Raw genomic sequence first — 27,771 nt, 5'->3', positions numbered from 1 at the left:
TCCAGGGGATCCAACACGTTCCTCTGGCCTCTGAGGGCACCAGGCATTTTTTTGGGGGAGGGGTAGGAAACTAAATAAAGCATTTGTATCTAGGCACTAGCATAACTATTATTCCATTTTATCGTCACTGAATCAAAGTACATTTCTGTGAATAGCTGCCTAAAATTAAATCTCTAGTTCATCAGTGGATCCAGATTTGAAGGAGTCTTTCTGACTTCAGAACTTTTCACTTAATCCCACATAACTCACAGTAACTGTTAAGTTAGGTATTTTTACTCCCATTGAACATTCTTCAAAAGGGTCAGAGAAATTTGATATCAATAACTTATAAAAGAAACCAGTTAAAGAGCAGTTAAGATTGAAGTCATATTGTTTCATATTTGAATATAAACAGAAATAATTCTCTTGAAATATTTCATTTATGATAACTAGTCTGGTACTGTTGAAAACTATTATTAATATCAAAGAATAGTAATACAGAATTAATATTTATCTTCCACAGGAAGTGGTAACACAGCAGAAAGCAAATATAAACTAAAGAGGATTCTCTAGATATCACTAACAATACTAGGTATCATTTAAGAGAGTGAAGAAAGTCAAAGACAAAAGCTTTGCTGCAGTCCTAGAGACGGGGGCAGGACAATGTGCTTTGGGGGATGGTTTTCAGAAAACCTTTTAAATCTAAACACTGTGAAAGCTGTTGGGGAGAATGTTATTTGAAGTAGGATGCTTCCTCAATAATGTGCAGTGTTGTGATCACATCACTGTCCTAATGAGTAGCTGACCAGTTGCTGTTTACATAGTAAACATTTACACAGGAATACTTGAAATGATTTTTATCAGTCATCTCATCGATTAAACATTAAAAAAGTGTGCGTGGGTGTTTTGCTTGCATTTATATACCACCATCTGTATGCCTTTGCCCTCAGCCAGAAGACAGCGTATGATCCCTTGGTTACAGACAATTTTGACAGCAGCTATGTAGGTGCTGGGAACTGAATCCAAATCCTTTGGAAGAACAGCTGGTGCTCTTATCCACAGCTAAGCCATTTCTCCAGTCCTCAGTTCATTTTTTTAATTTAAGTTTATTTGGCTGAGTGTGGTGGTGTATGACTTTAGTCCCAGCACTTGGGAGGCAGAGGCAGGAGGATCTCTGTGAGTTTGAGGACAGCCTGGTCTACAAAGCCAGAGCTGTTTCACAGAGGCACCTGTGTAAGAACCAGGAGAAAAAAGTTTACTTATTATTAGTTTTAGTTTTGTTTTTCAAGACAGGTTTTTGTTTTGTTTTTCTAGCTCTGGCTGTCCTAGAACTCACTGTGGACCAGACTGGCCTTGAACTCAATCTACCTCCCTCCCAACTGCTGGGATTGTGACTACGCATGGCTAATTTTATATAGATGAGTGTATTTGACCACATGAATGTATGTGCATGTGGGTGCTGGGAACTGAACCCAGATCTTCTGCAAGAGCAGGCAGCACTCTTAGAGAGCCTGTGTTTGGCCTCATCTCATCAATTCTAACACTTCCTTTTTCCTAATTTTAAGATGGTGTATGTAACCACAGTATGATATGGTTGAATTAGACTGCTTCCGTGTACAAGCAGTATCATAGTCAACTTGACGAACTCCATCAAGCTGTGTCAAGTACAGCTTTAAACGCTGCACAGTATAGACTCTTCCTCATTCAAGCGTTAACAGTTTTACGCAGCTGCTGTCCTTACTGGTTTACAGAACTGAGGCTAAAAGACTTAAACAGTATCTTCAAAAGTCACTGTCAAATGAGTTAGCAGGGCCAGAACTGAAAATCTGGCAGATTTCAAAGGTCACCCTTTGGTCCTGTCTCAACATTTACCTTGGGTGATGTACAAGGTTGAATAAAAAGATACCCTTGTCTGAACTACTATTCAACTCAAGATTCAGCTCAGGCATGACCTTTCTGAAGTCTTTCTAAGTCCTCCAAGAACAACCAGTCTTGTGTTCTCAACACTTTAAGAATAACTCTATTACAGTTACACACAATTTCCCTGGGGAATTACCTTATTGGCATCTTTCTGACCCTGCAGTGCCCAGTACTGTACCTGACACATTGGAACTCGGTATGTCTGTTACTAAAAAGGGCGGTCGCCAAGTATAAGGGAAGAGAGACTAAAAAAATAGCGGTGCAGAAGACCTATAAATTGTGTCTGGTGGGATTAGAAAGAACCAATGCCAGGAGGTAGAAGTCAAGCTAGGCATGGTGACCACGCACAGTTAAGGAAAGCTGAGGCAGGTGGATCTCTGCGAGTTCCAGGTCAGCCAGCGCTACGCAGTCCAACCCTGCCTCAAAACAAACAAAAACGCACATAAATCAAACGCAGAACAAAACCAGATCAGAGAAAGCAGGCGTTCATGAGGACCATTCACACACCACACCCTTTCAAACACCGTTTCCCACCGTCCCCTCTGCCTTTCACTTTGCCTAGAAAGTTTTCTTTTTCCCGAAACCACTTCTAATCCTCGAATTCAGCGTCTCCATCTGTACCGCTGTAGGAAGAACTCTGGCCACACTTCCGATAAAACCACAGCCGCAGCGTCCGCCGGCATAAAAAAAAAGGCTTATTTTAACCAGGGACCGAACTATCCCACGACTAGGGGCGAGCACCCAAATCAAGGAGTTCGGTACGTGTCAGCCTAACTTTTCGTCCACCAAAGTGGGGCTGAAGGTGAAGTTCAGAGCGCCGGAGCCGGCCGGCGATCACACACGGACACACACCGCGGAGGAGGTATAAGCTCCACCGCGCCACCTTCTCCGGTGGGGACTGTACTTCCAACTCTCGCGAGACTGGGCCTGAGCGCGCGCCTCCAACCCGCGAGACTTACGTGTTGGTCTCTTCCGATTCAAGTAGCCACACGGCAAGAGTGAAACATGCAATTCCGGGTCGGTGCCCCGGAAGCGGAAGTGCGGCCTCCGTGCTGTCAAAGTTGTAGTGTTCCTCAGGGGTCGGTCCCGCGAACTCTGGTCCCGGTTTCTCTGGCTCTTGAGCGCGTCCCCCGCGAAGGGTGGGAGCGCAGGGACGGACGAGCGAGATGAGCACCATGTTTGCAGACACGCTCCTCATCGTTTTCATCTCCGTGTGCACCGCGCTGCTCGCCGAGGGTGAGGGTGGCTGTTTCTTGGACCTTGGATTAGTCTCGGGGTGGAAGGGCACGGGGGTCCCTCGCGCCTGTCGAGGAGAGACCAGGAGCCTCACTTCTTCAGACCTGCCTGGTCCGTGGCAGGAAGTCCTGGGCGCTTCTTCAGTCGAAGCTGGAGAATAGTGTGGAATCCGACTTCCCGACTTTCTTTGGCGTACTTGTGGACACTTAAAAAAAAAAAAAAGTTTTGATCTGACTTTGGAAAAACAAAATTACTGAAAAGTGCAGAGCAAAATGTTGAAGTCCTTTTGTTTTCCGCTAGTAACGATTAAAGGCAGTTTGTTGTGACCATTCCAATAATTTCTCATTAGCATGTTGCTTTTAATGTTTTTAGGCATAACCTGGGTCCTCGTTTACAGGACCGACAAATACAAGAGATTGAAAGCGGAAGTGGAAAAACAAAGTAAAAAATGTGAGTATGGTAACACGTTGGTAGCTTCAACATGTTAAGTTCACAGTAGCCGGTTTGGGAGCACCAGCTGATACCAAGAATACAAAAAGAATTCAGTATACTTGGGTGGGGCTCATCACTGAAATCTCAGCACTCCCTTGTGGGTTGGTTGGAATGTAGACAGAAAATAAGATAACGGGGGAAGGAATTCTAGGTAAATGATAAATCACGTTTGGAACCATGGAGATTTTAATATGTGAGTTGTGTTTGGAGAATGGTATCATCATGTCTAGTGTCAGTGTGAGTGGGACCTTTTAGGTATAAGCCAAGTTTCAGTTGAGTAAGAAAGCTGAAAAATGTTTGAAAAAATGATTAAAATAGGTAAAATTTGTTGCCTTTGGAATAAAGTTAAAATTCAGCAGGGCACAACTGATCTTATAAACAAGGCCTTATGTAGCCCAGGCAGGCCCCAAGTTCATGATGCCTCAGCTCCACAATTATAGGCACAGTTGGTACCCGGCATCTTTTTTATTTTTTTATTTTAAATTTTTTTAAAGCATTTTGGAGACAGTGTTTCTCTGTGTACCTTTGGCTGTCCTGATCTCACTTTGTAGGCCAGCTTGACCTCGAACTCACAGAGATCTGCCTGCCTCTGCCTCTGAGAGTGCTGGGATTACAGGCCAGGCTCCCAGTAATCTTTTTGTTTTGTTGTTTGGGGTGGGCCTTATTTAGCCCTATTTGGCCTTAAACTCACTATGTAGCTGAGGATGACTTTGAGCTGATTCTCCTGACTACCTTCCAAGTGATAGAATTATAGCCATTCACAACCCACAACTACACCTAATTTGGCTTCTTGGACTTTCTACAACTAGCTTTATTCTCATTTCTTTATATCTTTGTAATTTTTAGAGTGTCAATTTTTTGCTTTTTTTCAGAGGGTTTTATTTTTATTTTTTAAGATGTATTATTTATTAAATGTAGTGTACTGTCTGCATGTACACCTGCCCACCAGAAGAGGGCACCAGATCTCATTATAGATGAATTGTGAGCCACCATGTGGTTGCTGGGAATTGAACGCAGGACCTTCAGAAGAACAGTGAGTGCTCGCTCTTAACCACTAAGCCATCTCTTTAGCCCCTAAGAGGGTTTTATGAAGGCCAGGCTAGCTTTGAACTCTGTTTAGCTGAGGTTGACATTGAACTTCTGATCCTGTTTCTACTTACTAAGTTCTAGGTTTACAGTTCCTCTCATGCCCAGTTTCTGGGGTGCTGGGGATTGCCTCAGGGCGTTGTGTAGGATCAGGAAGCCCTCTGCCAGCTGAGCTGCATTCCTCAGCTTTCCTTCTATTTCTTCCCTCTAAATTATCTTACTTGGGGGCTGGAGTATTCTGCAATAAAGGTCATTCCTAGCATACTCAAAGCCTTGAGTTCAGCCTGGTGCTGTGGTGTAAGCCTGTAATTCCAGCACTCAAATGCAGAGGCAGGCAGATCTCTGTGAGTTCTAGGCCAGGCTGGTCTTTAAAGCGAGTCTAGGATAGCTAAGACTACACAGAAAAACCCAGTCTTGAAAAACCAATAAAGGGGGCTAGAGAGATAGCTCAGAGGTTGGGAGCACTGACTGCTCTTCCAGAGGTCCTGAGTTCAATTCCTAGCAAACACATGGTAGCTCACAACCAGCTATAAGATCTGGTGGCCTCTTCTGGCATGCAGGTGTACATGCAGGGAGAACTTTGTATACATAATAAATAAATAATAAATCTTAAAGAAAAAAAAAAGACTCATTTGATTCACATAGCAACCACTGTGGTCAGTTATAAAAATGTTTCTGCCTTATGGGGCAGGAGACTGAGACTCAAAAAGTTAATGATAGACTTACATCACAAGAAAACAAAGAATTGGAGACTAAACTCAGACATTTGTTTTCAAGCCTAGACTTTTAAAATTATAGTTCTCCATTCTTTATTCAATGTTGATACTGGTGCCTCGCCATATTTAAAACCAAAATCATGCATTTTGTTTATCTTCACAAACATGGTCCTCTTCCAGGATTTTCTTACTTTGGTGACTTCATGCTTCTAGCAGGGAAATCCAAAAATCTTAAATTAAACACACACACACACACACACACACACACACACACACACACACACACATGATTTCTGTACTCCTTGCTTCTACTTGCTAGCATGAAAATGCTCCTAGCCCTTGGTTCTTTGTGTTCACTTGTGTATCCTGTGTTCAATGGCTGGTGCATGGTAAACAGTGAGGTTGCTTTGGTTTGGGTTTAGGATTTTGTTTTATTTTCTTAGGTTTTTGGGGGACAGCTCTCACTCTTGCCTTGGCTGACTTAGAACTTGCTCTGTAACCCAGGCTGGCCTTGACCTACAGTGAACCTCCTAGTTTACCCTTTAGTGTAGAGGTTACAGGTATAAGCCACCTTCCCTTTCTTCATGTACTCATTTCTTACCTTGTGCCTGTATTTCATTATCAACACCTATAACTGTCATCCTCTTGGATGGTTTCAGATCTTTTTACATATCCCGGTATCTGCCAGTACCACCTGTTTTCAAGTACCATGTTTCATTGGATCTACTGCAGCACCTTCATGTAGCTAGCCGAAGTTACTCACTCGCCCTTTTTGGAGTACTTGTAGGGTGCCTTTTTAAAAACACAACTCTGGTTATGTTGTCTTCTTAAAACCTCAGTGTCTTTATATGGTTTTTAAGATAAAAATAGGACCTATGAGCTAGGTGTAATGGCACATCTTCGTAATCCAGTGTTCAGGAGACCTAATCACGGTGTCATAGGGTTGAGGCTAACCTGAGCTACATAGCTAAATACCTCTTCAAGAAAGTTATGGGCCAGACTTGGTGGTACATGCCATAAATCCCTGAGGCAAAGGCAGGTATATCTCTTGAGTTCCAGGTATATCTCTAACTCTGGTCTCCATAGCAAAGTGTCAGGCCAGCCAGGTCTACATAGTGAGACCTTGTCTCCAAAAAAAGAAAAAGAAAAACGGGAATAATAGGAAGCCAGGTATGGTGGCATATACTGTTAATCCTTACACTTGGGAGGCAGAGGCAGGCTGGTCTCTAAGTTTGAGGCCAGGCTGGTCCACCTAGTGAATTCAGGACAGCCAAGGATTACATAGTGATGCAAACGTGCCAAAAGAAAGGAAGGAAGGAAAAGAAAATAAAAGATAAGAAGAAAGATAATGACCTTGTCATTCCAGAGATGAGTCAACCATTAAGAATGCTTTCTGTTGTGGGGTGTGGTAGCAGATGCTTTTGATCCCTTCCCAGCGTTCAGGAGGTAGAAGCAGGTGGATCTCCGTGAGTTTGAGGCCAGCCTGGTCTACAAAGTGAGTCCAGGACAGCCAGGATCCACAGAGAAACCCTGTCCCAAAAAGGAAAAAAAAAAGAATGCTTTATGTTCTTGTAATAGAACCCAGGTTTGGTTTCCAGTACCTACATCATGTGGCTCATAAATGCCTATAATTCCAGTTGCAAGGATCTATTGCCCTCTTTTGTCTTGTGTAGGCATTTGTACAAATATGGTACACATACACACAAGCACACACATATACATATAAATAAATATTTTAAAAATGATATGAACAGTAAGGCTCAGGAAAATCTGGTTTTTTCCTTCCCTTCTCTTCTGACTATGTTTGTTTTGTGGGGTTTTTTTGTGGGCTTATTACATAGTTCAGGCTTGCTTCAGAGTTTCGGTCCTCTTTTCTCAGCCTCTGCTAGAGTAACAGTACAAAAATATGCCAACACATCTGGCTTTCCTGCAGCCACACTTTATCTCATTATTCCCCTTTGCTCTTTGCCTGATCTCATAGGTCCTTTCTGAATTCTGGATTGGTCTCGGATTTTCCTACTGTGGGTCCTTAGTACTTGCTATATTTTCTCTTTGTATTTTTTTGTAGTAAATTCTTAGGTTTATTCAGTTGACAGAATCAGATCTTCACAGTTTCTGATTAACCATAGACCTCTCCTTGGAGTGCTTGTCACAGTTTCAATATCTACCCCCAACACACACAGAGTTAGCCCTAGCTAGCTAACTCTGTAGCCCAGGCTGGCCTCAAACTCTGCCTCTGCCTCCTAAGTGCTGGGATTAAAGGTGTGCGCCACCACCACCTGGCCATATTGTGATCTTACCTTCCTGTAGACCATGGTTTTTAGGATTATGTTTCTCTGGTCAACTACACTGTAATGTCAGTGAAGGCACAGTAGTACCTCTAGCCCCTAATACAATCCTAGACACTTGTAGAAATGTTTTTAATAGACTAAAGAACAAAGCATCTGTGTAGTATTGCACTGGTATCCAAATATAAATCTTTTTTCATAAATTTCTTTATGTCATATATATTATATAGTTTAGTATCACATTTATTTGAATGAATGTGCTCTTATTTATTTGTTTATTATTTATTTGTTTTGGTTTTTCGAGACAGGTTTCTCTGTGTACCCTTGCTGTCCTGGGCTCATTTTGTAGACCAGGCTGGCTTCAAACTCATAGCGATCCACTTGCCTCTGTGTCCCAAGTGCTGGGATTACAGGTATGCATCACCACACCTGGCTATAGTCTCATATCTTAACTGTGAAGATTTTAGGCTTCATTACTGTTTTTTTGTTTGTTTGTTTGTTTGTTTGTTTTTTCCCTTTCAGTTTTTCAAGACAGGGTTTCTCTGTGTAACAGAGCCCTGGTTGTCCTGAACTCACTTTGTGTACCACCAGGCTGGCTTCGAATTTACAGAGATTCACCTGCCTCTGCCTCTTTGGAGTGCTTGGATTAAAGGCATGTGTCACTATGCCTGGCAAAATATTTATTTGTATTGATTTTATTTTATCGATTTTTTTCCCCTGAGACAGTTTCTGTGTGTAGACTTTGCTATCCTGGACTCGCTTTGTAGACCAGGCTGACCTCAAACCCACAGAGATCTGCCTGCCTTTGCCTCCCCAAGTGTTGGATTACAGGGATGAGCCACTGTGCTAAGCTTCTACTGTGGATTCTGAAGACTGAATCCAAACCTGTATACTCTCTACCCCATGTGCGCGCGCTCCCTTTGAGATAGGGTCTCCACATTTTATCAGAAAATGACCCTGAACCTCTGATCCTCCTGTCTCCATCTCCCAAGGGCTAGGACTACTGACATTTACCACAAAATGAATGAGCATGGAGTCTGTCTTCTGTAATTTATAACCAAATGGACACCTATCAATGAAGAATGTTTGAAAGAAAAAAAAAACATAGTAAATTCTCTTTTTGAACACATTTGAGAAACTTATTATTTATTGTGTGAGAATAGGGATTAAACTCTATCCCTAGAGCATACTAAGTAAGTTATCTTAATACAGTGCTATATCCCCAGCCCAGGACATTTTCTGATCCCTTGAAATTCTTGTCATGTCGCTCAGCCTAGCCTTGTGATCGTCTGACGTTAGCCTGTGGAGTTCTGAAGACACAGGAGTATACAACAGTGCTTGTCTTAAACACATAAATGTAAATGCATAATTTTTCTGGTACTTTATATTCAGAATTCAGCATGGCTCTAGGCATGGAAACATTTTCAGGTTTATAAAAATGTTTGAACTAGAATTGAACATAAATTAATTTTCTTGTTCTAATCTTAATTCTTATTGTCATTTGGAAAATACTGATACCCATAAAGCAGTCTTTGAAAAAAAATTAAGCCTTTCATATACTAAGTGAATGCTTTGCTCTGAGGCTGTATTCACAGTCCCTAAAGGTAGTTTTTCTTTTCTGCCAGCAGTTGAGGGAGCAGGTCAGTTAACTCAATCATGACCAAAGTCCTTCTGTGTAACTTTCTTGTAATTCATCTATGATAAAGCATTCTCTTCATATATAATTTTTGTGTTTATGTTTACAGTAGAAAAGAAGAAGGAAACGATAACAGAGTCAGCTGGTCGACAACAAAAAAAGAAGATAGGTGAGATAGCAACCTAAGTGAAACTTGTATTTTTAATTAAACAGTCATCACTTTACCCTTCTTCCTCCAGCCCTCCCACAAACTCCCCACACCATGGTCAAGTCAACAGCCTCTTGTCCTTTGGTTATTGTTGGCACATACATATATGACTATGTGTGCACAAGTATATAAATATAGTCTGCTTTATCTGTTTTGTTGTGTGTATATGGTTTCAAGGCTGCCACTTTGTATTGGATAACCAAGGAGAGGGCTCATCACTGAGCAGGGCTGATTCCCCCTCTACCGGCAGTCATTAGGTGCCTACAGTTCTTTATCTAGAGTGGGACCCTGTGACATTTTTTTCCCTTCCATGTTAGCACATATATTGTGCCATTTTTCTGTTCTTGTTTATACAACCATTTCTAGGAGAGACTGTTTCACAGCAGGCTTCTTGGTATTTTGGCCCTTACTGTCTTTTTTTTTTCTCTCTCTCTTTTGTCATGTTCCCTGAGCATGGATGCAGGAGCTGTGACGTGGATGTATTCACTGGGGCTGGGTTCTCCACAGTCTGTTCTCTGCTTTGTGTCCAGTTATGATTTTCCATGGTGATCTCCTTTTGTTGTAAAGAGAAGTTTCTTTAAAGAGGATGGTAGCTACACTTATCTGTGGATCTGAGGATAAGATTTAGAGTGCAGTAAAGAATTACACTGGTGTAGCAAAGTGGCAATAGTAGATTCTTTTTCTTTTTTTCAAGCTTTTTCATTTGTGAGACTCCATGTAGGTACTGGGAATTGAATGTAGTCCTGTGGAAGAGCCAGTGGTCTTAACTGCTGAGCCATCTCTCCAGCCCCAGTAGTCTTTTCTAAAATCTATGACCTCACTAGCTCCAGGAAGTTGGCTAGGTTTCTAAGTATGATTTCCCGCTTGTTTAGTGGGCCTTGAGTCCAATTACACAGCTGTGGATTACCACCAACCTGCAAGTACCACTTACAGTGCTTTCATTTAATTGAAATACTTTGTCACTCTTTAAACATTCTGTTAATACAAAGTAAGCAACAACCTATATATTCACTTCATCTTAAATGATATTGAAACAAAACTGCTTTTGTAATCTCCAATGATAATTTATTCAAGAATTATGCTGTGCTTAATACATTTGTACTAACCAGTTTATTAATTCTTTTCAGAGAGACAAGAAGAGAAACTAAAGAACAACAATAGAGATCTATCTATGGTAAGAATCCAGAGTATAACTTCACTGTGAACCACATAAGCTGTTTTTTTGTTTTTTTTAAACAAAAGTTCTATTTGCATCAAATGTTTTACATTTAACTTCTTAAAATTTATTACCTATCATGGCTATAAATAGGTAATACATTTTAGGTACAATAATTATAGGTACAATAATTGTACCTATAATTTTAGGTACAATAATCATAGGTATTACTGGACTCCATTGAAATAAAATATGTTGCCACATTTAAACTTCATTTTAAAGTTTGCATGAATGATGCATGCCTTTAATCCCAGCACTCAGAAGCAGAAACAGCTGGAATCTCTGAGTTCAAGGTCAGCCAGAACTACAGAAAGACCTTGTCTCAAGAAAACCATCAAATTGGCTCAGAGGTTAAGAGCACTGGCTGCTCTGCCAGAGGTCATGAGTTCAATTCCTAGCAACCACATGGTGGCTCACAACCATCTATAATGAGATCTGGTGCCCTCTTCTGGCGTGCAGGTCTACATACAGACAAAACATTGTATACATAATAAATAAATATTAAAAAAAAAAAAAAAAAAGAAAACCAACAAACAACAACCCCCACCCCCAAAATAAAACCTTATCATTTTAAATTTGTTTATGAAGGCTGATTTGGAGGTTATAATTTGTCTCCTTCAGAAATATCTTGCTTTTTTCCCACACTGAGACATCTAAATTTTTATATGCAATAATAAGTACAATCATTAATGGAGATGAAATAGTAATGCAAATTACATAATCCAGAATAACATGTACAGTTGTTTCCATCACTTCTGATACAGTAGTTACAACGACACTCCATGCCTTGTGTTTTTAAAAGGCTAGTTTTCCTCTTTTAAAAAAACTATTATTGCCAGGTGCAGTGGTGTACACCTGTAATCCCAGCACACAGGGAGGCAGAAGCAGGTGGATCTCTGTGCGATCAAGGCCAGCCTGGTCTACAAAGAGAGTCCAGGACAGCCTAGGCTACACAGAGAAACCCTGTCTCAAAAACCAAACCAAACAACCAAACAAAAAAAAAACCCATTATTATTTATTTTTAAGTGTATAAACATTTTGCCTGCATGCATCTCTATGCATGCCTGATGCCTACAGAAGCCAGAAAAGGGGATTGGATTCCCCAAGAATGGAATTACAGATGGCTGTGAGCCGCCATTTGGGTGCTGGGCATTGAACCCAGGCCCTCTGGAAGGAACAGCCACTGAATCATCTCTCCAGTCCCCCTTTTTACTTTTTTTTTTTTTTTTTTTTAGGAAATATTTTTCTTTCTTTTTTTTAAGATTTATTTTGTATACAGTGTTCTGCCTCTGTGTATACCTGTACACCAGAAGAGGACACCAGCTCTCATTATAGATGGTTGTGAATCACCATGTGGTTGCTGGGAATTGAACTCAAGACCTTTGGAAGAATAGCCAGTGCTCTTAAGCTCTGAGCCATCTCTCCAGCCCCCCTTTTTACTTTTAAACAAAATCAATTACTTTTCTCCCAGTGTTTATGCTGAATCTTGGTTTATGGCATTTGTGTAATTCCAGTATAGGCACATAGCTTTGATAGATAGCTTTGGTGTCAGTCATATTAATGTAAGGAAAGTGGATTTCCTAGCCCATTTACTCTATTTCATTCAGGACTACCTTTTCTAGTTTTGTGTATTTAGCATGGGCTGTCTCAACTTTCCATGAATCTCTTCGCTTACTAAGAGATCTTGGCTATGTTTTTTCTTATTTTTTTTTTTATTTTCTAAAAATTCTTTCTTAGAATATAAATTACAGGTTTTTTTGTTTTGTTTCTCCTGAGATATAGTTCCATTGTATACCTGGCTGGCCCGAAACTTGCTATGTAGACTAGTTGGCCTCAAACTCAGAGAGATCAGCCTGCCTCTCCCTCCTTAGTGTTGACATTAAAGGCATGTGGTATTACATACCTGGCTACAAGGACATTTTTTTTTAAGAAGCCTTTATTTTTACAGATTTACTTATTTATTTATTTATCTATTTATTTATTCATTTATTTATTTATTTAGTATGCAATGTTCTATCTCTATGTACGCCTGCATGCCAGAAGGGGACACCAAACCCCATTTATCTATCTATCTATCTATCTATCTATCTATCTATCTATCTATCTATCTATCCATTTATTTATTTATTTATTTATTTATTTATTTATTTATTTATTTATTTATTTATTTATTTATTCTGTATGCAGTGTTCTATCTCTGTGTATACCTGCATGCCAGAAGGGGACACCAAATCTCATTATAGATGGTTGTGAGCCACCATGTGGTTGATGGGAATCGAACTCTTGACCTCTGGAAGAGGAGCCATTGCTCTCAACTTCTGAGTCATCTCTCCAGCTTAAGAAGATATTTTTAAAACAGAGGTTTTTTTTAGTACAATTTTGTTTGATTTTTCTTTCTTTTTTTATTATTTTTTAAATTTTTTTGGTTTTTTGAGACAGGGTTTCCCAGTAATAGCCTTGGCTATCCTGTGCTCGCTTTGTAGACCAGGCTGGCCTGGAACTCAGAGATCTGCTTGCCTTTTCCTCCATGAGTGCTGATATTAAAGGCATGTGCTACCATGCCCAGCTTTCTTTTTGGTTTTTCAAAACAGGGCTTCTCTGTGTAACAGCCCTGGCTATCCTGGAACTCTCTTAGTGGACCAGGTTGGCCTGGAACTCACAGAGATCCACCTGCTTCTGCCTCCTGAGTGTTGGAACTAACGAACCATGCCTGGCTCTTTAGCACAGTTTTTGACATGTTCACTGTTTGGAAATTGTAAAAGGTAAAAATTGCCACTATACTACTGATGTAGGGATAATGTCTGGAAATTACTCATCTTTATACTTGTTTTTATTTATTTATGTGCTTATGGAATAAGGAATTTAATAAGAATTTAGTTGCAAATAACAGGTTACCTATCTCACAGTGGCTTTCTTTCTGTTGCTTATGAAGTCAAGAGGTTGGTAGCTCTAAGCCAGTATCATAGCTTGCATGCCCTCAAAGAATGTAGGCCATCAGTCAAAATTCACTTGGCTGGTTGATGCTTTTCTTTGAGGCAGTATGTTCTTCATTCCAACCACCCTACCCCTTGAGAAAAACCCTAAGAAGATTCAAGTTTGTCCTTTTAAAAGGTGCTTTTCAGAGCTGGGAATTGTGGTAGTACATGCCTACGATCCCAGCTACACAAGAGACGTGGGCAGAGAGTTAGTCCAAGGATTCAAAGGCAGCTTTGACAACATAGCCAGACTCCACATAATCATAGTAGAACAAATATCCCAGTCTACACTTATTGCTTATGACTGGCTGGACAAAATGAGATGGAAGGTGGGTTAGGTAACAGAGAGCTTTTTGCCAAGGAGAACTTTTGTTTTTGGTTTGTCTGCTTGTTTGTTTTAGAGGCAGAATCTCACTGTGTAGCCCTGGCTGACCTCAAACTGACGGGTCAGCTTGTCTCTGCCTCCCAGTGTACGCCGCCATACCCAGCTTTACGCAAAACTTTTTAAGAAAAAATAAGGGGGCTTCAATTTTGTAGTATGCCATATTTATTTATTATTTATAGTGTGAAATGAACATTTCTTGCTTTTCTTGTAGGTACGAATGAAATCCATGTTTGCGATTGGTTTTTGTTTTACTGCCTTAATGGGAATGTTTAATTCCATGTGAGTAACCTTTTCTATGCTTCTGTCTAACAGATGTTTTTTGTTTGTGTGCATATGAGCAGAAGTTTTTAGTAATATTTTGTCAGAGTTCCAAAGTTACTCTGAGTTTGAGGCCAGCCTAGACTTCGTACCCAAATTCTCCCTCAAAAATAATGGAAGAAAGAAAAAAAATTTCAGATCTATAATAAAGTTACAAGAATATTTGTATTATCTAGATTTACAGTTGTTATTTCACCTAAGTTGTTTTTTTCTTATATACATTATTGTTTTTTCTGTTTATATTATTCATATATTAAAAAACCCTTTTCAGTGTATATCTTTATTGTACATGGACTGTGTCACAGTATACATTGTACATTGACTGTTTCACCCATACTGTCTGTCCTTTGTAAATTGGGTTATACTCACTATGTGAATGTACAGCACTGGCTTCCTAAGGAAACATTTTGAGTCTCTGATGTGCTTTGAGCATATCCTCACCATTATGTATCTTTCATAATCATTTGAGAGTATGTAGGAGGCTTCATGCTTCTGTACCTCAGTGTGGGTTTCCTAAAGACATTTTTTATTATATGTATTTGTGTGTGTGTGTGCTTCATATGTGTGCCTGTTACAGTGCATGTGTGGAGGTCAGAGGACAACTTGCAGGAGTCTGTTCCCGCTTTCCAGCAGATGGGTCCTGGGGTTTGAACTTAGGTCCTCAGGCATGATGGCAAGTGCCTTCACCCTCTGAGCCATCTTGCCACACTATTTTTTTAAATCAAAAAAGTATGTAAATAAGAACTTCATTTAAAAAGATACAATCACATACCATAGCAGTTTTCAACCTGTGGGTTGCAGCCCTTTTGGGGGATCGAACAACCTTTCACAGGGTCGCTGAAGACCTTCAGAAAGCACAAATATTTATATTATGATTCATAACAGTAGAAAAAATACAGTTATGAAGTAGCACTGAAAATAATTTTTTGGGGGGTCACATCAACTATATTAAAGGCTCACAGCATTAGGAAGGTTGAGAACCACTGACATAGTCACGTTTTTTTTTTGTTTTTGAGACCGGGTTTTTCTGTAGCTCTGGCTGTCTTAGAACTCACTCTGTAGACCAGGCTGGACTCGAACTCAGAGATCTGCCTGCCTCTGCCTCCTGAGTGCTGGGATTAAAAGCGTGTAGCACCACCTCCCAGCTCATAATAACTTTTAAACCTACTTAATAGTGAGAATGTTTATTTATCAGATAAAAGAAATTAGTCTTTAAAAATAATTCAGTATGTTTCTCTGTACATAAATCACTTACTGATACACTTCTTCAAACTGAAGGTATTCACATATAAACATTCTGACTCTTAAAATAGAGTCTTAACAACTGTAATCTTGTTGAGTGATGAGGTCAGGTCCTGTTGTTTAAACAAGCATGATGCGACCAGAGCAGTCGTGGCACTGCTTTGACAGAGCTTAGACAAACAGGCAGAGTTCCCTGGAGCCATACCACGTCAACAGAACAGCTCTGACTTTGTTGTTTTTTAACTTCCCCCTCTCTGTTTTTCCCTCACGCTTCCTTTTGTCTGTCCTGTTTCTCCTTCCAAAGTGTACGTACCCTTACTGCCTATGTTTTAGAGTTATCAAAATGTACAGAAAGATAAAAGACTAAAACAAAGGATGTAGTGATGTTATGATAGAAATATGTATGAGATGCACTAGGAAAAGGAGAAGTGGTTATTTTTATCTAGGTAAGGGATTTAGAAAATGTCCAAATAAGAGAATGTAAAATTTCTATCCAAGCACAATAGCACGTGACTTTAATATCCCAGCACTGGGAAGGCAGAGACAGGCAGATCTCTGAGTTTAAGCGCAAACTGGTCTACATAGTGAGTTTCAAAACAAGTCAGCCTGAGCTACATAGTAGATTTTTAGGGTCTGAAAATAATTTCTGGAGCTGGGGTTATAGCTCAGCTGGTAGAGTGCTTGCTTGCTTGGCATACAGAAGTCCTGGGTTCAATCCCTGGCACTGCATGGGCATGGTGGCACATGTCTGCAATTCCGGCCCTTGGGAGGTGGAGGCAGGAGTTTAAGGTCGCTCCAGCTAGAGTCTTCCCAGGCCCTGTTTTTCTTTTTAAAGAAAATCATTTCTTTTACTGAATCCTAATATGCTTCCCTGCACCCCTACTCAAGAGTAGCTTTGCTCTGGATTCGCAAGGTTAAGTGTATTTAAGGAAACAATCTACCTTGCCCCAACTCTTTCCTTTATTAAATTAGGGAAGTTTGTTTAGCTATATTCCTCATAGAATCTAGTCCTCTGGGGGGGGGGGGGTATCGTTACAAGTAAGACTTTGCCAAGGAACTCTAGGGGAAGGGAAGGCAGGAGGATTGTTGGGGCTAAAGCAGAGAGATTGCAAATTTGGAGACATCTTGGGATATATTAAGACCTTGTCTTAAAAAAAAAAAAAAAAAAAAAAAGCTAGCTGGGCAGTGATGGCACACACTTTTAATCCCAGCACTCAGGAGGCAGAGGTAGGTGATTTCTGTGAGTTTGAGGCCAGTCTCAAAAACAAACAAAATTGCTGCTACTGCTGCTTTCTCCCATGGTGTATATGGGTGTGTGACGGGGGGTGGGCGGGGGTGGGGCCTGTGCAGATGTGAAGGGCAGAACCTGATGTCAATGCCTTCCTCAGTCTCTTCCACTTTGTTTTTTGAGACAGGGTTTGGACCCAGGTTTCTCAAGGTGTGGTTTAGGTCCTCCTCAGTGCCTCTGGCACCCTTTCAAGAAGACTGTGCACAATGATCTCAGGGTGTTACTCACTGCCACTCTCATTGCCTCACAGGTGTGTTATGGTGTTTTTCTAGAGCGTCAGGATGTGTGATACTTCAACACCTCAAGACTGAGAATTGTGAACCCAAATAATTTCACCCAAAACACTTAAAAAAAAAAAAAGAAAGAAAACAAAAACAAACCTTTGTCTGATTATGTGTGTTGTGGGGTTACACTCAAGAATGTTGAGTGCTTATTTGGAGGTCAGAGGACAACTTGCAGGAAGTGGTTCTCTGCTTTCACCATGTGTGTTCCAGGATGGAACTTAGGTCATTGTGCTTGACAGCACTTTTAAGCCATCCTGCTGGCACCTAAAAGTCACTTTTCATTAAAATAGGCATGTGAACATGTATCAGATCCCTAGCTGCTTAAGAGGATATATTTTTAAAAATGTATATGGGTGTTTTCCTGGCATATGTGCACCTTGTGCATACCTGGTTCCTGCACAGGTCAGATGACATCTGGAAACAGAGTTACAGACAATTGTAAGCCATGATGTAGGTGATAAGAATTGAGCCCTTATCCTCCAGAAGAGCAGCAAGCGCCATCTCTCCAGCCCCCTCCCTTTATTCTGTTCTGTTTGTTTGTTTTGAGTCAGGGTTTCACTATGTAGCCTTGGTTTACTTAGAACTTGATATGATGTATAGACCAGGTTGCCCTCAAACTCAGAGAGATCCACCTGCCTCCGCATTGAGTGTTGGGATCATTGGTTTCTAATAAAGCATATATCAGTAGCAATATAGACAGTAGACAGTGTAAGTGTTTTGGATGGTCTCTAATTTGAGTGTGCAGGGTCTTCATATCAGAACACAGAGAAGAGCATGATTAGTCTGGGGCCTTCCTCGCAGTACTGCACCTCCAGTCCTGGTTGAAGGGCACTACTTGTGCCCAGATTGTTTTTTCTGAAAATAACTGTTGATTTTCTAAAAATAACAAATCCTTACTTCTATTTTTCCATTTTAGATTTGATGGTAGAGTGGTGGCAAAGCTCCCCTTCACCCCTCTTTCTTACATCCAAGGACTGTCTCATCGAAACCTGCTGGGAGACGATACCACAGACTGCTCTTTCATCTTTCTGTATATTCTCTGTACTATGTCAATTCGACAAGTGAGTATCCACACCCTTTATTTAGTATGTATTGCTTTCCGTTGTGTCATTGATCAATCTAGCTTTACTCTGTAATGCTAGGAACATTTATCTACTGAGTTCTTCATGCAACTGAGAACATTATGCTACTGAGTTCTTTTAGTTGCTCAATTTAGAATTCTAGTATATTGTTTACAACTGTATTAAATGCCTGCAAATCTAGATTACTGACTTCAGGGAGGAGCGGAGTTGTAAAACCAAACATGGCTTCTACACCCCATTCTTGAGCTCAGAGTTGTGGTGCATGTGGACTGTGCCACCAGAGGAACTGTCAAGGTGGAGCATGTTCAAACCCCAGAAATCTCAGACTTGAGATTTAAAATCTTATTCTGAGGCTGGTGGGAGTGGGATGGATTCCTCCCTGTTTCTGTGCCTCCGAGTGCTATTCTGGCGCCCCAAAACCATGTGGTTGTGGGTAGTCAGTCACGTAGCGGGCACCTGGGTGCAAATGGAGCGTCACTAACATGTTAGCCCCAACCACTGGAAGGTATATTTACTCCCAAACCCCTCCCTGCTTCCCAAGGTTTATATAATACTTGTTCACTATGGACTACACACACGCAGGCACACGGGCTGTTGACTAGTAAAGGAGCACAAGCTATTTCAGTGAGAGCCTGTGAGAATGGCTACTTTCACTGAGCTGTAACACCTTTGAAAGAGCTCTCTCTTTCTCTCTTCGAAGCATTCATCCTTGGACCCTCAGACCCTCCTGCCTGGTCAGGCCTGCTCAGCCCATCATCAGAACCTGAGCTCCTGCTAGTTCCTTCTTGTCCCTCGTGGATAAAGGTGAAAATCCTCCACCAATTTAGAAGAGCTATCACCCTAAAATCCTCAGAGAAGGCCTTCTCCGCCAAACCCCATCTGGGCTAGAATCCTTCAGAGCCTGCTTGTTCTAGACTCTGCTCCCTCCTGGCACCGTGTTCAGTGCCATCTGGACATCCTGAGGAACGTGGAACCACACTCAGTTTCCTTTCTCATTGTAGCTTCTGAAATACAATGACTTTGCTTGTTCCAGTATCATTTCTCTATCATGTACTAGTGCCCTTTGTCAGTTCAGGAGTGTTCACTGCTCCTGTGATGGGACCTGGGAGAATAAAGTCTCATGCCGTAGCCAACTTTATTCAGAGCATCAGACAGTGTATATTCTGAGGGCTAAGCAAAATCACAAATGCATTTTTTTTTTAAGATTTATTTATTTATTTACTATGTAGGCAGTATTCTACCTGCAGGCCAGAAGAGGGCACCAGATCATATTATAGATGGTCTTGAGTCACCATGTGGTTGCTATGAATTGAACTCAGGACCTTTAGGAAGAACAGCCAGTGCTCTTAACCTCTGGGCCATCTCTCCAGCCCACAAACATGTTTTTTATAGAGGCATATAAACAAGTAACAATAGCCAGTTGTAGTGAATAATCTGGAGTAAGCCCACTCCTATCTGCTATACCTGGGAGGAGGCGGGAAAACACATTCCAAGAATAATTCTGTGCTTTTTGAAGAAACTGAGGTCATTCTTGGAGTGTTCTCACAAGCACCCAAAACACCCCTCCCATGACTCCATTTTTGGACTGTGTCCTGACACAGATCATCAATAATTTAATAATTTTAGGTTATTTACACTTGAAATAAAGCCCAGACACTAAAGACTTGAGTTTTCTGTCAGTGCCAACAATGGATTCTAGGCCTCATACTATGTTAGGAATTTTTGAAACTGAAAATGAGTACATTCAAAGCTTATGGCTAGGAACTCGAATTCTGGGTAGAAAACCAGCCCTGAGTGGCAGTAGCAGTAGTTAATGCCTGTCCCCATTTTGTGTGCAAAATGTAGTAGGAATTAAAACCAGCTACAGAAACACAGCGGCCACAGGGATTCATTGTACAAGCCAGGATTTTTTTTTTTAACAAAAGGACCATTTGACCTCTGTCCCGGAGAATGAATACCTTAGCACTGTTGTTGACAGAGGAGGCAGTGTGAGTGAAAGCTTGCAGGCCTGCTGGAGGCCTGGTGGGGAAGCAGGGCCTGGGAGTCCATTGTTAGGGAGAGGTAGGAGATGAAGCCTAGCACTGAGGAAGGTCACCTGGATTTGTGCCTCACGCTACGGGATGACCTTATTCATGTTCTCCTGTGAGGTGGCTGAGTGGCTGCTGGCTGTTCTGTCCATGGTCCTTTGTTTTTGAGCCTGTTGAATGAGATTTATTCCTAGCTAGGTTATGGCTCTTTTCAACTTCATTCCATTTTTTGTTTGTAATGAGGCTATTATGAATGAATTTTACTCCCAATTTCTTTCTCAATGCTATTACAGAAAAGTGCATAGAAAGCTATTGATTTTTGTATTCTCATTTTGTATCCTGTTAATTTTATCATTTCTTTGTAAGTACAGAGAGCTAGCCTACTGTGCCAGTAGGGGCACCCTTGCTTATCTCTTCTAAGGGCTCGCCAATGGAGTGTTTAGGGTATTCTTGGCACGTGATCATGTCTTTTGGGAACAGGGATGATGTTACGAATCCCTCTTATTTCTCTTCCCTGTCTGCGCTGGCTGAGATTTCAGCACCACTTTAGAAAAAGCATAGTAAGAGTAAAAGACCTTGTATTGTTCCTGACTCTGAAGGACATGTCTTCAGTTTTCCCTGGTTAGTATGATGGTGGCTGTGGGTTTGTTGTCCATCGCCTTGAATATGTTACAGTTCTTGCAGACCTAGCTTCTTCAGGGATTCAGCGTGTTTTTCTTTGGTTTCTTATTGTGTTTCTTATGGTACAAGTTTGTTGGCGACAAATTTGTAATCTTCATTTAACTGAAAATATCTTTAATTCATCCTCTTTTTGTTGTTGATTTGAGGCAGAGGCTTTAAGTAGCACAAGATAACCCTAAACTTGCTATGTAGCCGAGGGTCCTCTTTACCTTCTGATTAGTGAGATCACAATTGTGAGTTATCTGGCTTATTCTCATTGTTGAAGTAGGTTTGTTTTTTGTTTGTTTTAAGACAGGATCTTTCTATGTAGTCCTGACTATATTGAAGCTTGGTAGATAGACAAAGCTGGCCTCAAACTCATAGACCTCTCCCTGCCTCTGGTTCCCAAGTGCTGGAATACCAGGCTCAAAACTTTTCTTTTTTTTTTTTTTCAAAACAAGGTTTCTCTGTGAAGCCTGGTTGTCCTGGAACTCACACTGTAGACCAAGCTGGACTCAAACTCACAGAGATCCATCTTTCTCTGCCTCCCGAGTGCTGGGATTAAGGGTGTGTACCACCATTGCCTGGCTTACAAAACTTTTTAATATATATTTTTAATTTTTAACTTGAGACAGGGTCTTATTATGTAGCTTAAGCTGGCCTAGAATTTGCTATATAGACCAGGCTGAGATTCATAGACATCTACTTGCTTCTGCATCCTGAGTGCTGGAACTAAAGGGGTGCCATCTTAATATGTTTTATTTCTTGAGACTTTTATGTATGTATACAAATGTGTTTTGTATATCTAGCCCCTGCGCCTTCCTTCAGCTTCTCCAGACCTACCTCTGACATGTCTGTTTCTGACTTCTTCCTCCCTTTCTTCCTTCCTTAATAACCTAATCTTATTAGGCCCAATCAGTGTTACCTGGATGCAAATGGGCATGAGGCTGCCCACTGGAGAGAGCGTGGGCAACCTGTCACTCAATACCCTTCCAAAAAAAAAGTGACTCTCCCTTCCCTGGCAGCCATCAGTTACCAATAGCTCCTCAGCTAAGGGTAGAGCCTGGTAAGCCCCTCTCCAATCATCCATGCTGGAATTTTGACCCTCTTGTGTAGGTAACCACAACTGCCCTAAGTTCATGACTGCAGTGGCCCTGTCACATCCAGAAGACAGTAGTTTCCAGCGCATCTTCCAAGATGTTCCCTGAAGCTTGGGGCCAGGGTGCTGACCACTTACAGTCACTTGCTCTCGGCCCTTTGACTAGTTATGGCTCTCTGTAACCGCAGCTCACCAGCCAAGGTTGAGAGCAGCACAACGTAATGGATGACCTGTTGGCCCTGCTGTGTTGAGTCGAAAGGTGAAGTTCTCACAGTAGCATGAAGCTCTTAATCCACTCACTCAGTGTTTTGTTTCTCCAAAAGTTTTTACTTTGCTTTCTATTTTCTCCTTTATTGCAGTAAACCTGCCATTTAAAAAGCCATCAGAGTTTTTAAACTGGTTTTTATTCTGGAAAATGACAAGGACTCATAATTGACCCCTGTCTGTGCAGAGTAACTAAGCAAAGATCACTTGTATGTTTTGTCTAGACTTTCATTGCAGTGTTTGTTGGCTGCACAAATGTGGTATCATCATGTGTTCTCTAATGTCTAATTTCAAATTGTTCTTTGTTCTCAGAATCCTTATCCTAGTGCTAAATACATTGTAGGTACCCAGGAAATACTTGTCAGTTTTTTTGTTGTTTTTAATTTTATTTTTTGAGACAATCTTATGTGTCTCAAGCTGGCCTTAAAACTCCTGATCCTCCTGTCTCTACTTTCCAATTGCTGGGATTACAGACATATGCCATTATGCTTGGTTTTTAATGCTCAAATTTTAAAAATTGGAAATTAGTAGCATATTGTTTGGTTTTCTCACTGTTTTATACAATGTTTTTATTTTTACATATATGTATATTTATTTTTATTATAAAAGTAATACAAACTCAGATATTTCTTCCTCTAGCCTGAACTGTTAATGATTGGTCTTTCTAACTCATTTTAAAATTTCTTATTAAAGTATGAGATATCATATTATATATATATATATATATATTTAAATATTTTTATGATAAATACTATGTTAGGGCGTTCTTCAAGTTGTATTTTGTTATTTTGTTACAATCTGACAAGGGATTAAAGGAGTATGTACTTCCAGAGAAGCCTAGATCTGGGCATTCTCCCAGTGTCTTCAAGCCCAACAGAGAATGGAGTATTGAAGGATAGATAGTTCAGGGGCATAAAACTGTGTACACTGAATGCCATTTGTTTTAAGACCAGAACTCTAACAGAAAGGTGAAGAGAAGCTACTAGACTAAGAATCAGATCATATGAGTTTAAATTATAGCTTTTTTGAGATGGTCTTTAAATGGCTCAGGCTGGCTTTGAACTCTTTCTCCTTCTGCCTCCACCTCCTGAACACTGGAGTTACAGATGTGTGCCTGCTTCTAATTTAGCTTTGTAATTTTGGAGAATTCATTATTTCTTTCCAAAGTTTAGCTTTTCAAATCCCTAATGAAGGAATCCAGAAGAGTAATGAGATAACCCTTAAGGTTTTTCTTTGAAAATGCCGGGTAAACTTTTTAACAGTTGTCCTTTACATAACCTTTGCTTACTCATCAGCCCTCTCCATCCTTGTTGAAGCGTATGCCAATTGATTTTCTAGTCAGTTGTCTGTTCATGAGTACTCTTTAGTACACCCACGCCTGTCTGCTCCAAAAGTCGATTGTTTTCCAAAGCCTGTTTATACTGGTTTTACTTGTTATTATAGTTATGTAATTAAATTAAATGTTATATTATCCAAAGAAATAAGAGCATAAAAATTGTTTTTACAGTCACTAATACAGTATTTAAAGAAAAAAAAACTATATTGGGTGTGCTGCAGAGATGGTGCAAGGTTAAGAGCACTGGCTGCTCTTCCAGGGGGCCTGCGTTCAATTGCCAGCACCCACCTGGCAGCTCACAGCTGTCTGCAACTCCGGTTCCAGATGAGCTGACACCCTCACACGCATACATAAACACAAACAAAACACCTATGCACATGAAATAAAAATAAATTATTTTTTAAAACTATATTGTTGTATTAGATATAATTAGATATAATTAAGATAAAGAAAAGGTTGGGAAGATTTAAAAAATCTTTAGGCAAATGTTCTTCCTCTGAGCTGTGTCCTAGTTCCTCTGTCACCATTTGCAATAAATACTAAAGGCTTTCCACTGTTGTATTTTACAGGCTTTTTGTTATAAATAAAAGATTACAGTGCTGGTAGCACACACCCTTAATCCAAGCATTAGGGAAGCAGAGGCCGGAGGATCTCTGTGAATTCAAGGACAGCCAGGGCTACACAGAGAAACCCTGTCTCAAAAAAAAAAAAAAAAAAAAAAAAAGAGAAAGAGAAAGGAAGAAAAAAAAGATTACATAGAGGTTTGGGGTACAGCTCAGTGGTAGAGTGAATGCCAGCCTTGAATAAGGCCACAGGTTCTATTCTTGACACTTTAATAAGAATAAATCTCTCTCTCTCTCTCTCTCTCTCTCTCTCTCTGTGTCTGTGTGTGTGTGTGTGTATGAGAGAGACAGAGAGAAAATCAGCTTATTTGGATTAGCAGACTCAGGTCCTGTCAAGTATGTACAGCTTACTGTTGTGATCTCCATTATATTAAAAATGACATAATCACCCTATTGCAGGTAATTGCACTTTGCTGAAATGTATGTAAAGCGCTTTTTTGACAGCTTATGTTACAAATCAGTTCTTACTATGCTTTCTTTACAGAACATCCAGAAGATTCTTGGCCTTGCCCCTTCACGAGCTGCCACCAAGCAGGCTGGTGGATTTCTTGGTCCCCCGCCCCCATCTGGGAAGTTTTCTTGAAGGAAAGCAGAATTCTTTATTTCCTGATCATATTTTGCAGACCTTCACATCAGACCGGCAAGGCATCTGGCCACATTCTAGCTTTGGGTTATTTCTCAGCTGTGGATATGAACAAAATGAGATGAGAATGGCACTTAGCTATTGGGATAGTGCTTTTGGTCACGGATGACGTCTTTAATAAGTGGACTCATTGGTTAGATTTGGGTGATTTTTATGTAACCACAAATATCTTTCTTCTTTCACTCAAGTATTTTAATGGACTGAACAAGCCTGTGTATGTGCCATGTACTATAGAAGCAGATTGTCCATGAACATTAGGAAACTAGGAGACAAAAAAAAGTAGTTTGTGTAACAACTTAGTTGGAATTATTTGTTGTGTTTTTAAAGCCAAATATGTCGCTTATGGTTGACAATGAGCCAAATTTTCAGCTGTTTCATTTAGAGAGATGTTTGATCTTTTGCACATTTAAAAAAATATTTTCTGTAATATGAACATAAGGGTAAGCATTGGCCCAAAAGAGCTAAAATAAAATTTTGTCATGTGTTCTTTTATCAACCTTGTCTATGTTCAGAATTGTCCTTGTGTACCAGTGTGACTGTTCTAGTTTGCTTCCTGGTGCTTCTGTGACCAGAAGCAACTTACAGAAGGAAAGGGTTTCTTTCAGCTTCTGCTTCCTGGTCCCAGTTCATAATTGAGGGAAGTAAAAGTTAGAACTCAAGCAAGAACCAAAGCAGAAGTGCCAGCGAATGGCTCACTCTCTGGCTTGCTCTCAGCTAACTTTTACACAGGCCAGGGCCACCCACCTAGAAGAGACTTAACCCACTGTAGAGGGTTGGCCTGGGCCCTCCTACCTCTGCTTAGACAGTCTCTCAGATTTGGCTGCAGGCCAATTCTTAATTGAAGGTCCCTTTTGCCAGGTGCCTCTAGGTTATGTAAAGCTGACAATAAAAACTTCCCAGCACGAATGTCATAGGAAAGGCATAATGCTTTGATTAGGTGAGTCCTGCGCATCTAGTACATTCCAGCTTGACTTGACGGCAGTAAGCCTGTGGATGAGGACTGTTTCTCTTTGCTAGCACTTGGAGTTTGGGCTCAGGGCACCAGTGATGCTCGCGGAGACTGAGCTACTGTTTCTAGACCCTTCTGTGAACATCTTATTTGCTGTTATTTTATAGTAAAATACATCATGAACTCACGCTGTCTGAGCTGCAGAACCTTTACTTCTCTGGTTTGTATTTCCTTTATCAAACCATGGTTGTTTAGAATTACAGTTTTTAACGAGAGACCGATGGAAGTGGAGCACCACACAACTGTCCACTGGCATCCTCTCCCAGACATACCCAGAAGTCTCAACAGTAATGCAAGCAGTAGCAGGCATATAACCAAAGCTTCTAGAACATACTAATTTTGGTAGGGAACGGTGAAGATTGTTTGAGGTCCATCCCAGTGGGGACTTATAGTCGAATAACTGAGATTTCAAGTAATACTTCTTTTTCTTTTCCTTTTCACAGACTTTTAAAAAGTGACTTATTAAGTAGTGTGGGAATCACATGGGGGCCCTTCTTCATTGCAGATGAGCCCTGCATCGCTGAGCTGCAGAGGTTGTGTTGTAGTTTCACATTACAACTGGATAGCGCTTTAATGGGGTTCTTGGCTACCAGCAAAAGTAGAAGATGGAGGTAGTCACACTTGTTTGCAGAGTGTAACTGTTCATAAGTCTCTTCATGTGAGAAAGATGGGCAGGGGCAGAAGGCAACCCGAAACAGTTCTAACTGTAAACCAGTGGTGTCATCAAGAACACCCCTGCAGTGATACTTCTGGGGAGCAGATGAAGTCCTGGATGAGTGTGTGTTGTCCGTGAGCACAGCCGTGTCCAGAACCCCAGTGTCTCGGAGCCAGGGGAATGGCAAGACCTTGCCTGCTGAGTATGGACAGTGGCTGTGTTCAGAAAGTATCAACCAGAGCTTTCTTGTCTCCGATGACCGCGGCCTGAGGATGTTGCCCTATAGAGACGCCCTACAGATACTAGCTAGAGAGTAGCTAACCTGCCTCTTAATAAACTTGAGTTTTCAGGTGACTGGTGTGTCTCCATCAGAGTGCGTGGCCCACCTGTTCCCAAATTGTGTGTGTGTGTGTGTGTGTGTGTGTGTGTCATTGACTGTTCAGGTCAATCCCAAAAGCCACTGCAACATTTGATTTTCCAGTATTTGATGGCCAGCAGACTCGGTACAGAAACCACTATGGGGGGATGTCACCAACACTTGCTCATTCAGGTCCTCGTCACCATCGCTTCATTTCTCTGCATTACTCTCTCAGCTAGTTTTGTGTACTCTGGTCTCAACCTCGTATTCCATTATGCATTCTGCTTCAGCAATGGTTTTTCTGTAATCTGTAGCTGATTGTTTTACTCCTTTGAAAACAGTCACCCTATGGCTCCTAGGAGCCTTTAAGTCAATTTAAACTGTTGAGCCCACATTATTACCATAAGCTAGATCTCAGGCCTCCCTCCCATACCTCTGTCCCCCATGTCCTGAATCCTAGGCTTCAGTTATGCACACTGACTAAATAAATTCTATATTTTTTCTTGTAGTTTTTGTTGTTGTTTTGTTTGGGGGCTTTGCTGCCTCTGTCTTCTCTGCCTGGTATGTTCTTATGTTTGATTTTCTCCTATCGCTCTACAGATCACCATCATCTTGTACAAGGTTTCTTTGACCTTGACATGGTTGGGTTGGACTTCCCTCTATATATTTCTGTTTAAGCTTCTCATGTAAATCACTTGTTAAACAATTAACAGTCTAAGCTTCAGTCTCCTGATCTGGAAAATGGG

The 27,771-nt window shown here is 40.8% G+C and overlaps 1 protein-coding gene across 2 annotated transcripts; it reads left to right on the top strand.

The window, feature by feature from the left end:
* The first annotated feature begins 2,931 nt into the window (after nt 1-2,931).
* Nucleotides 2,932-25,499, top strand: Tmco1 (transmembrane and coiled-coil domains 1). Of its 2 annotated transcripts, none has more exons than XM_055624708.1 (7): nt 2,932-3,135; nt 3,508-3,585; nt 9,463-9,522; nt 10,689-10,735; nt 14,349-14,416; nt 18,186-18,330; nt 24,845-25,499. In XM_055624708.1, exons 1-7 carry the CDS (start codon nt 3,066-3,068, stop codon nt 24,941-24,943), a joined length of 567 nt encoding a protein of 188 aa, XP_055480683.1. In that variant the 5' UTR covers nt 2,932-3,065; the 3' UTR covers nt 24,944-25,499. The 2 variants fall into 2 exon arrangements, with proteins under 2 accessions (XP_055480683.1, XP_055480684.1); XM_055624709.1 differs by lacking the exon at nt 24,845-25,499 and adding an exon at nt 19,052-19,151.
* Nucleotides 25,500-27,771: the final 2,272 nt, after the last annotated feature.

Source organism: Psammomys obesus, unplaced genomic scaffold (assembly GCF_907164565.1).
Source record: "Psammomys obesus unplaced genomic scaffold, mPsaObe1.curated_primary_1811, whole genome shotgun sequence".
Taxonomy (NCBI): domain Eukaryota; kingdom Metazoa; phylum Chordata; class Mammalia; order Rodentia; family Muridae; genus Psammomys; species Psammomys obesus.
This window is presented reverse-complemented; position numbering and strand designations above follow the sequence as displayed.

Coding starts and splice junctions, on each gene's coding strand:
- Tmco1 (XM_055624708.1), top strand. CDS start 3,066: ATGAGCACCATGTTTGCAGACACGCTCCTCATCGTTTTCATCTCCGTG. Junction 3,586..9,462: donor GGAAAAACAAAGTAAAAAAT/GTGAGTATGGTA, acceptor TTATGTTTACAG/TAGAAAAGAAGAAGGAAACG. Junction 18,331..24,844: donor GTACTATGTCAATTCGACAA/GTGAGTATCCAC, acceptor CTTTCTTTACAG/AACATCCAGAAGATTCTTGG.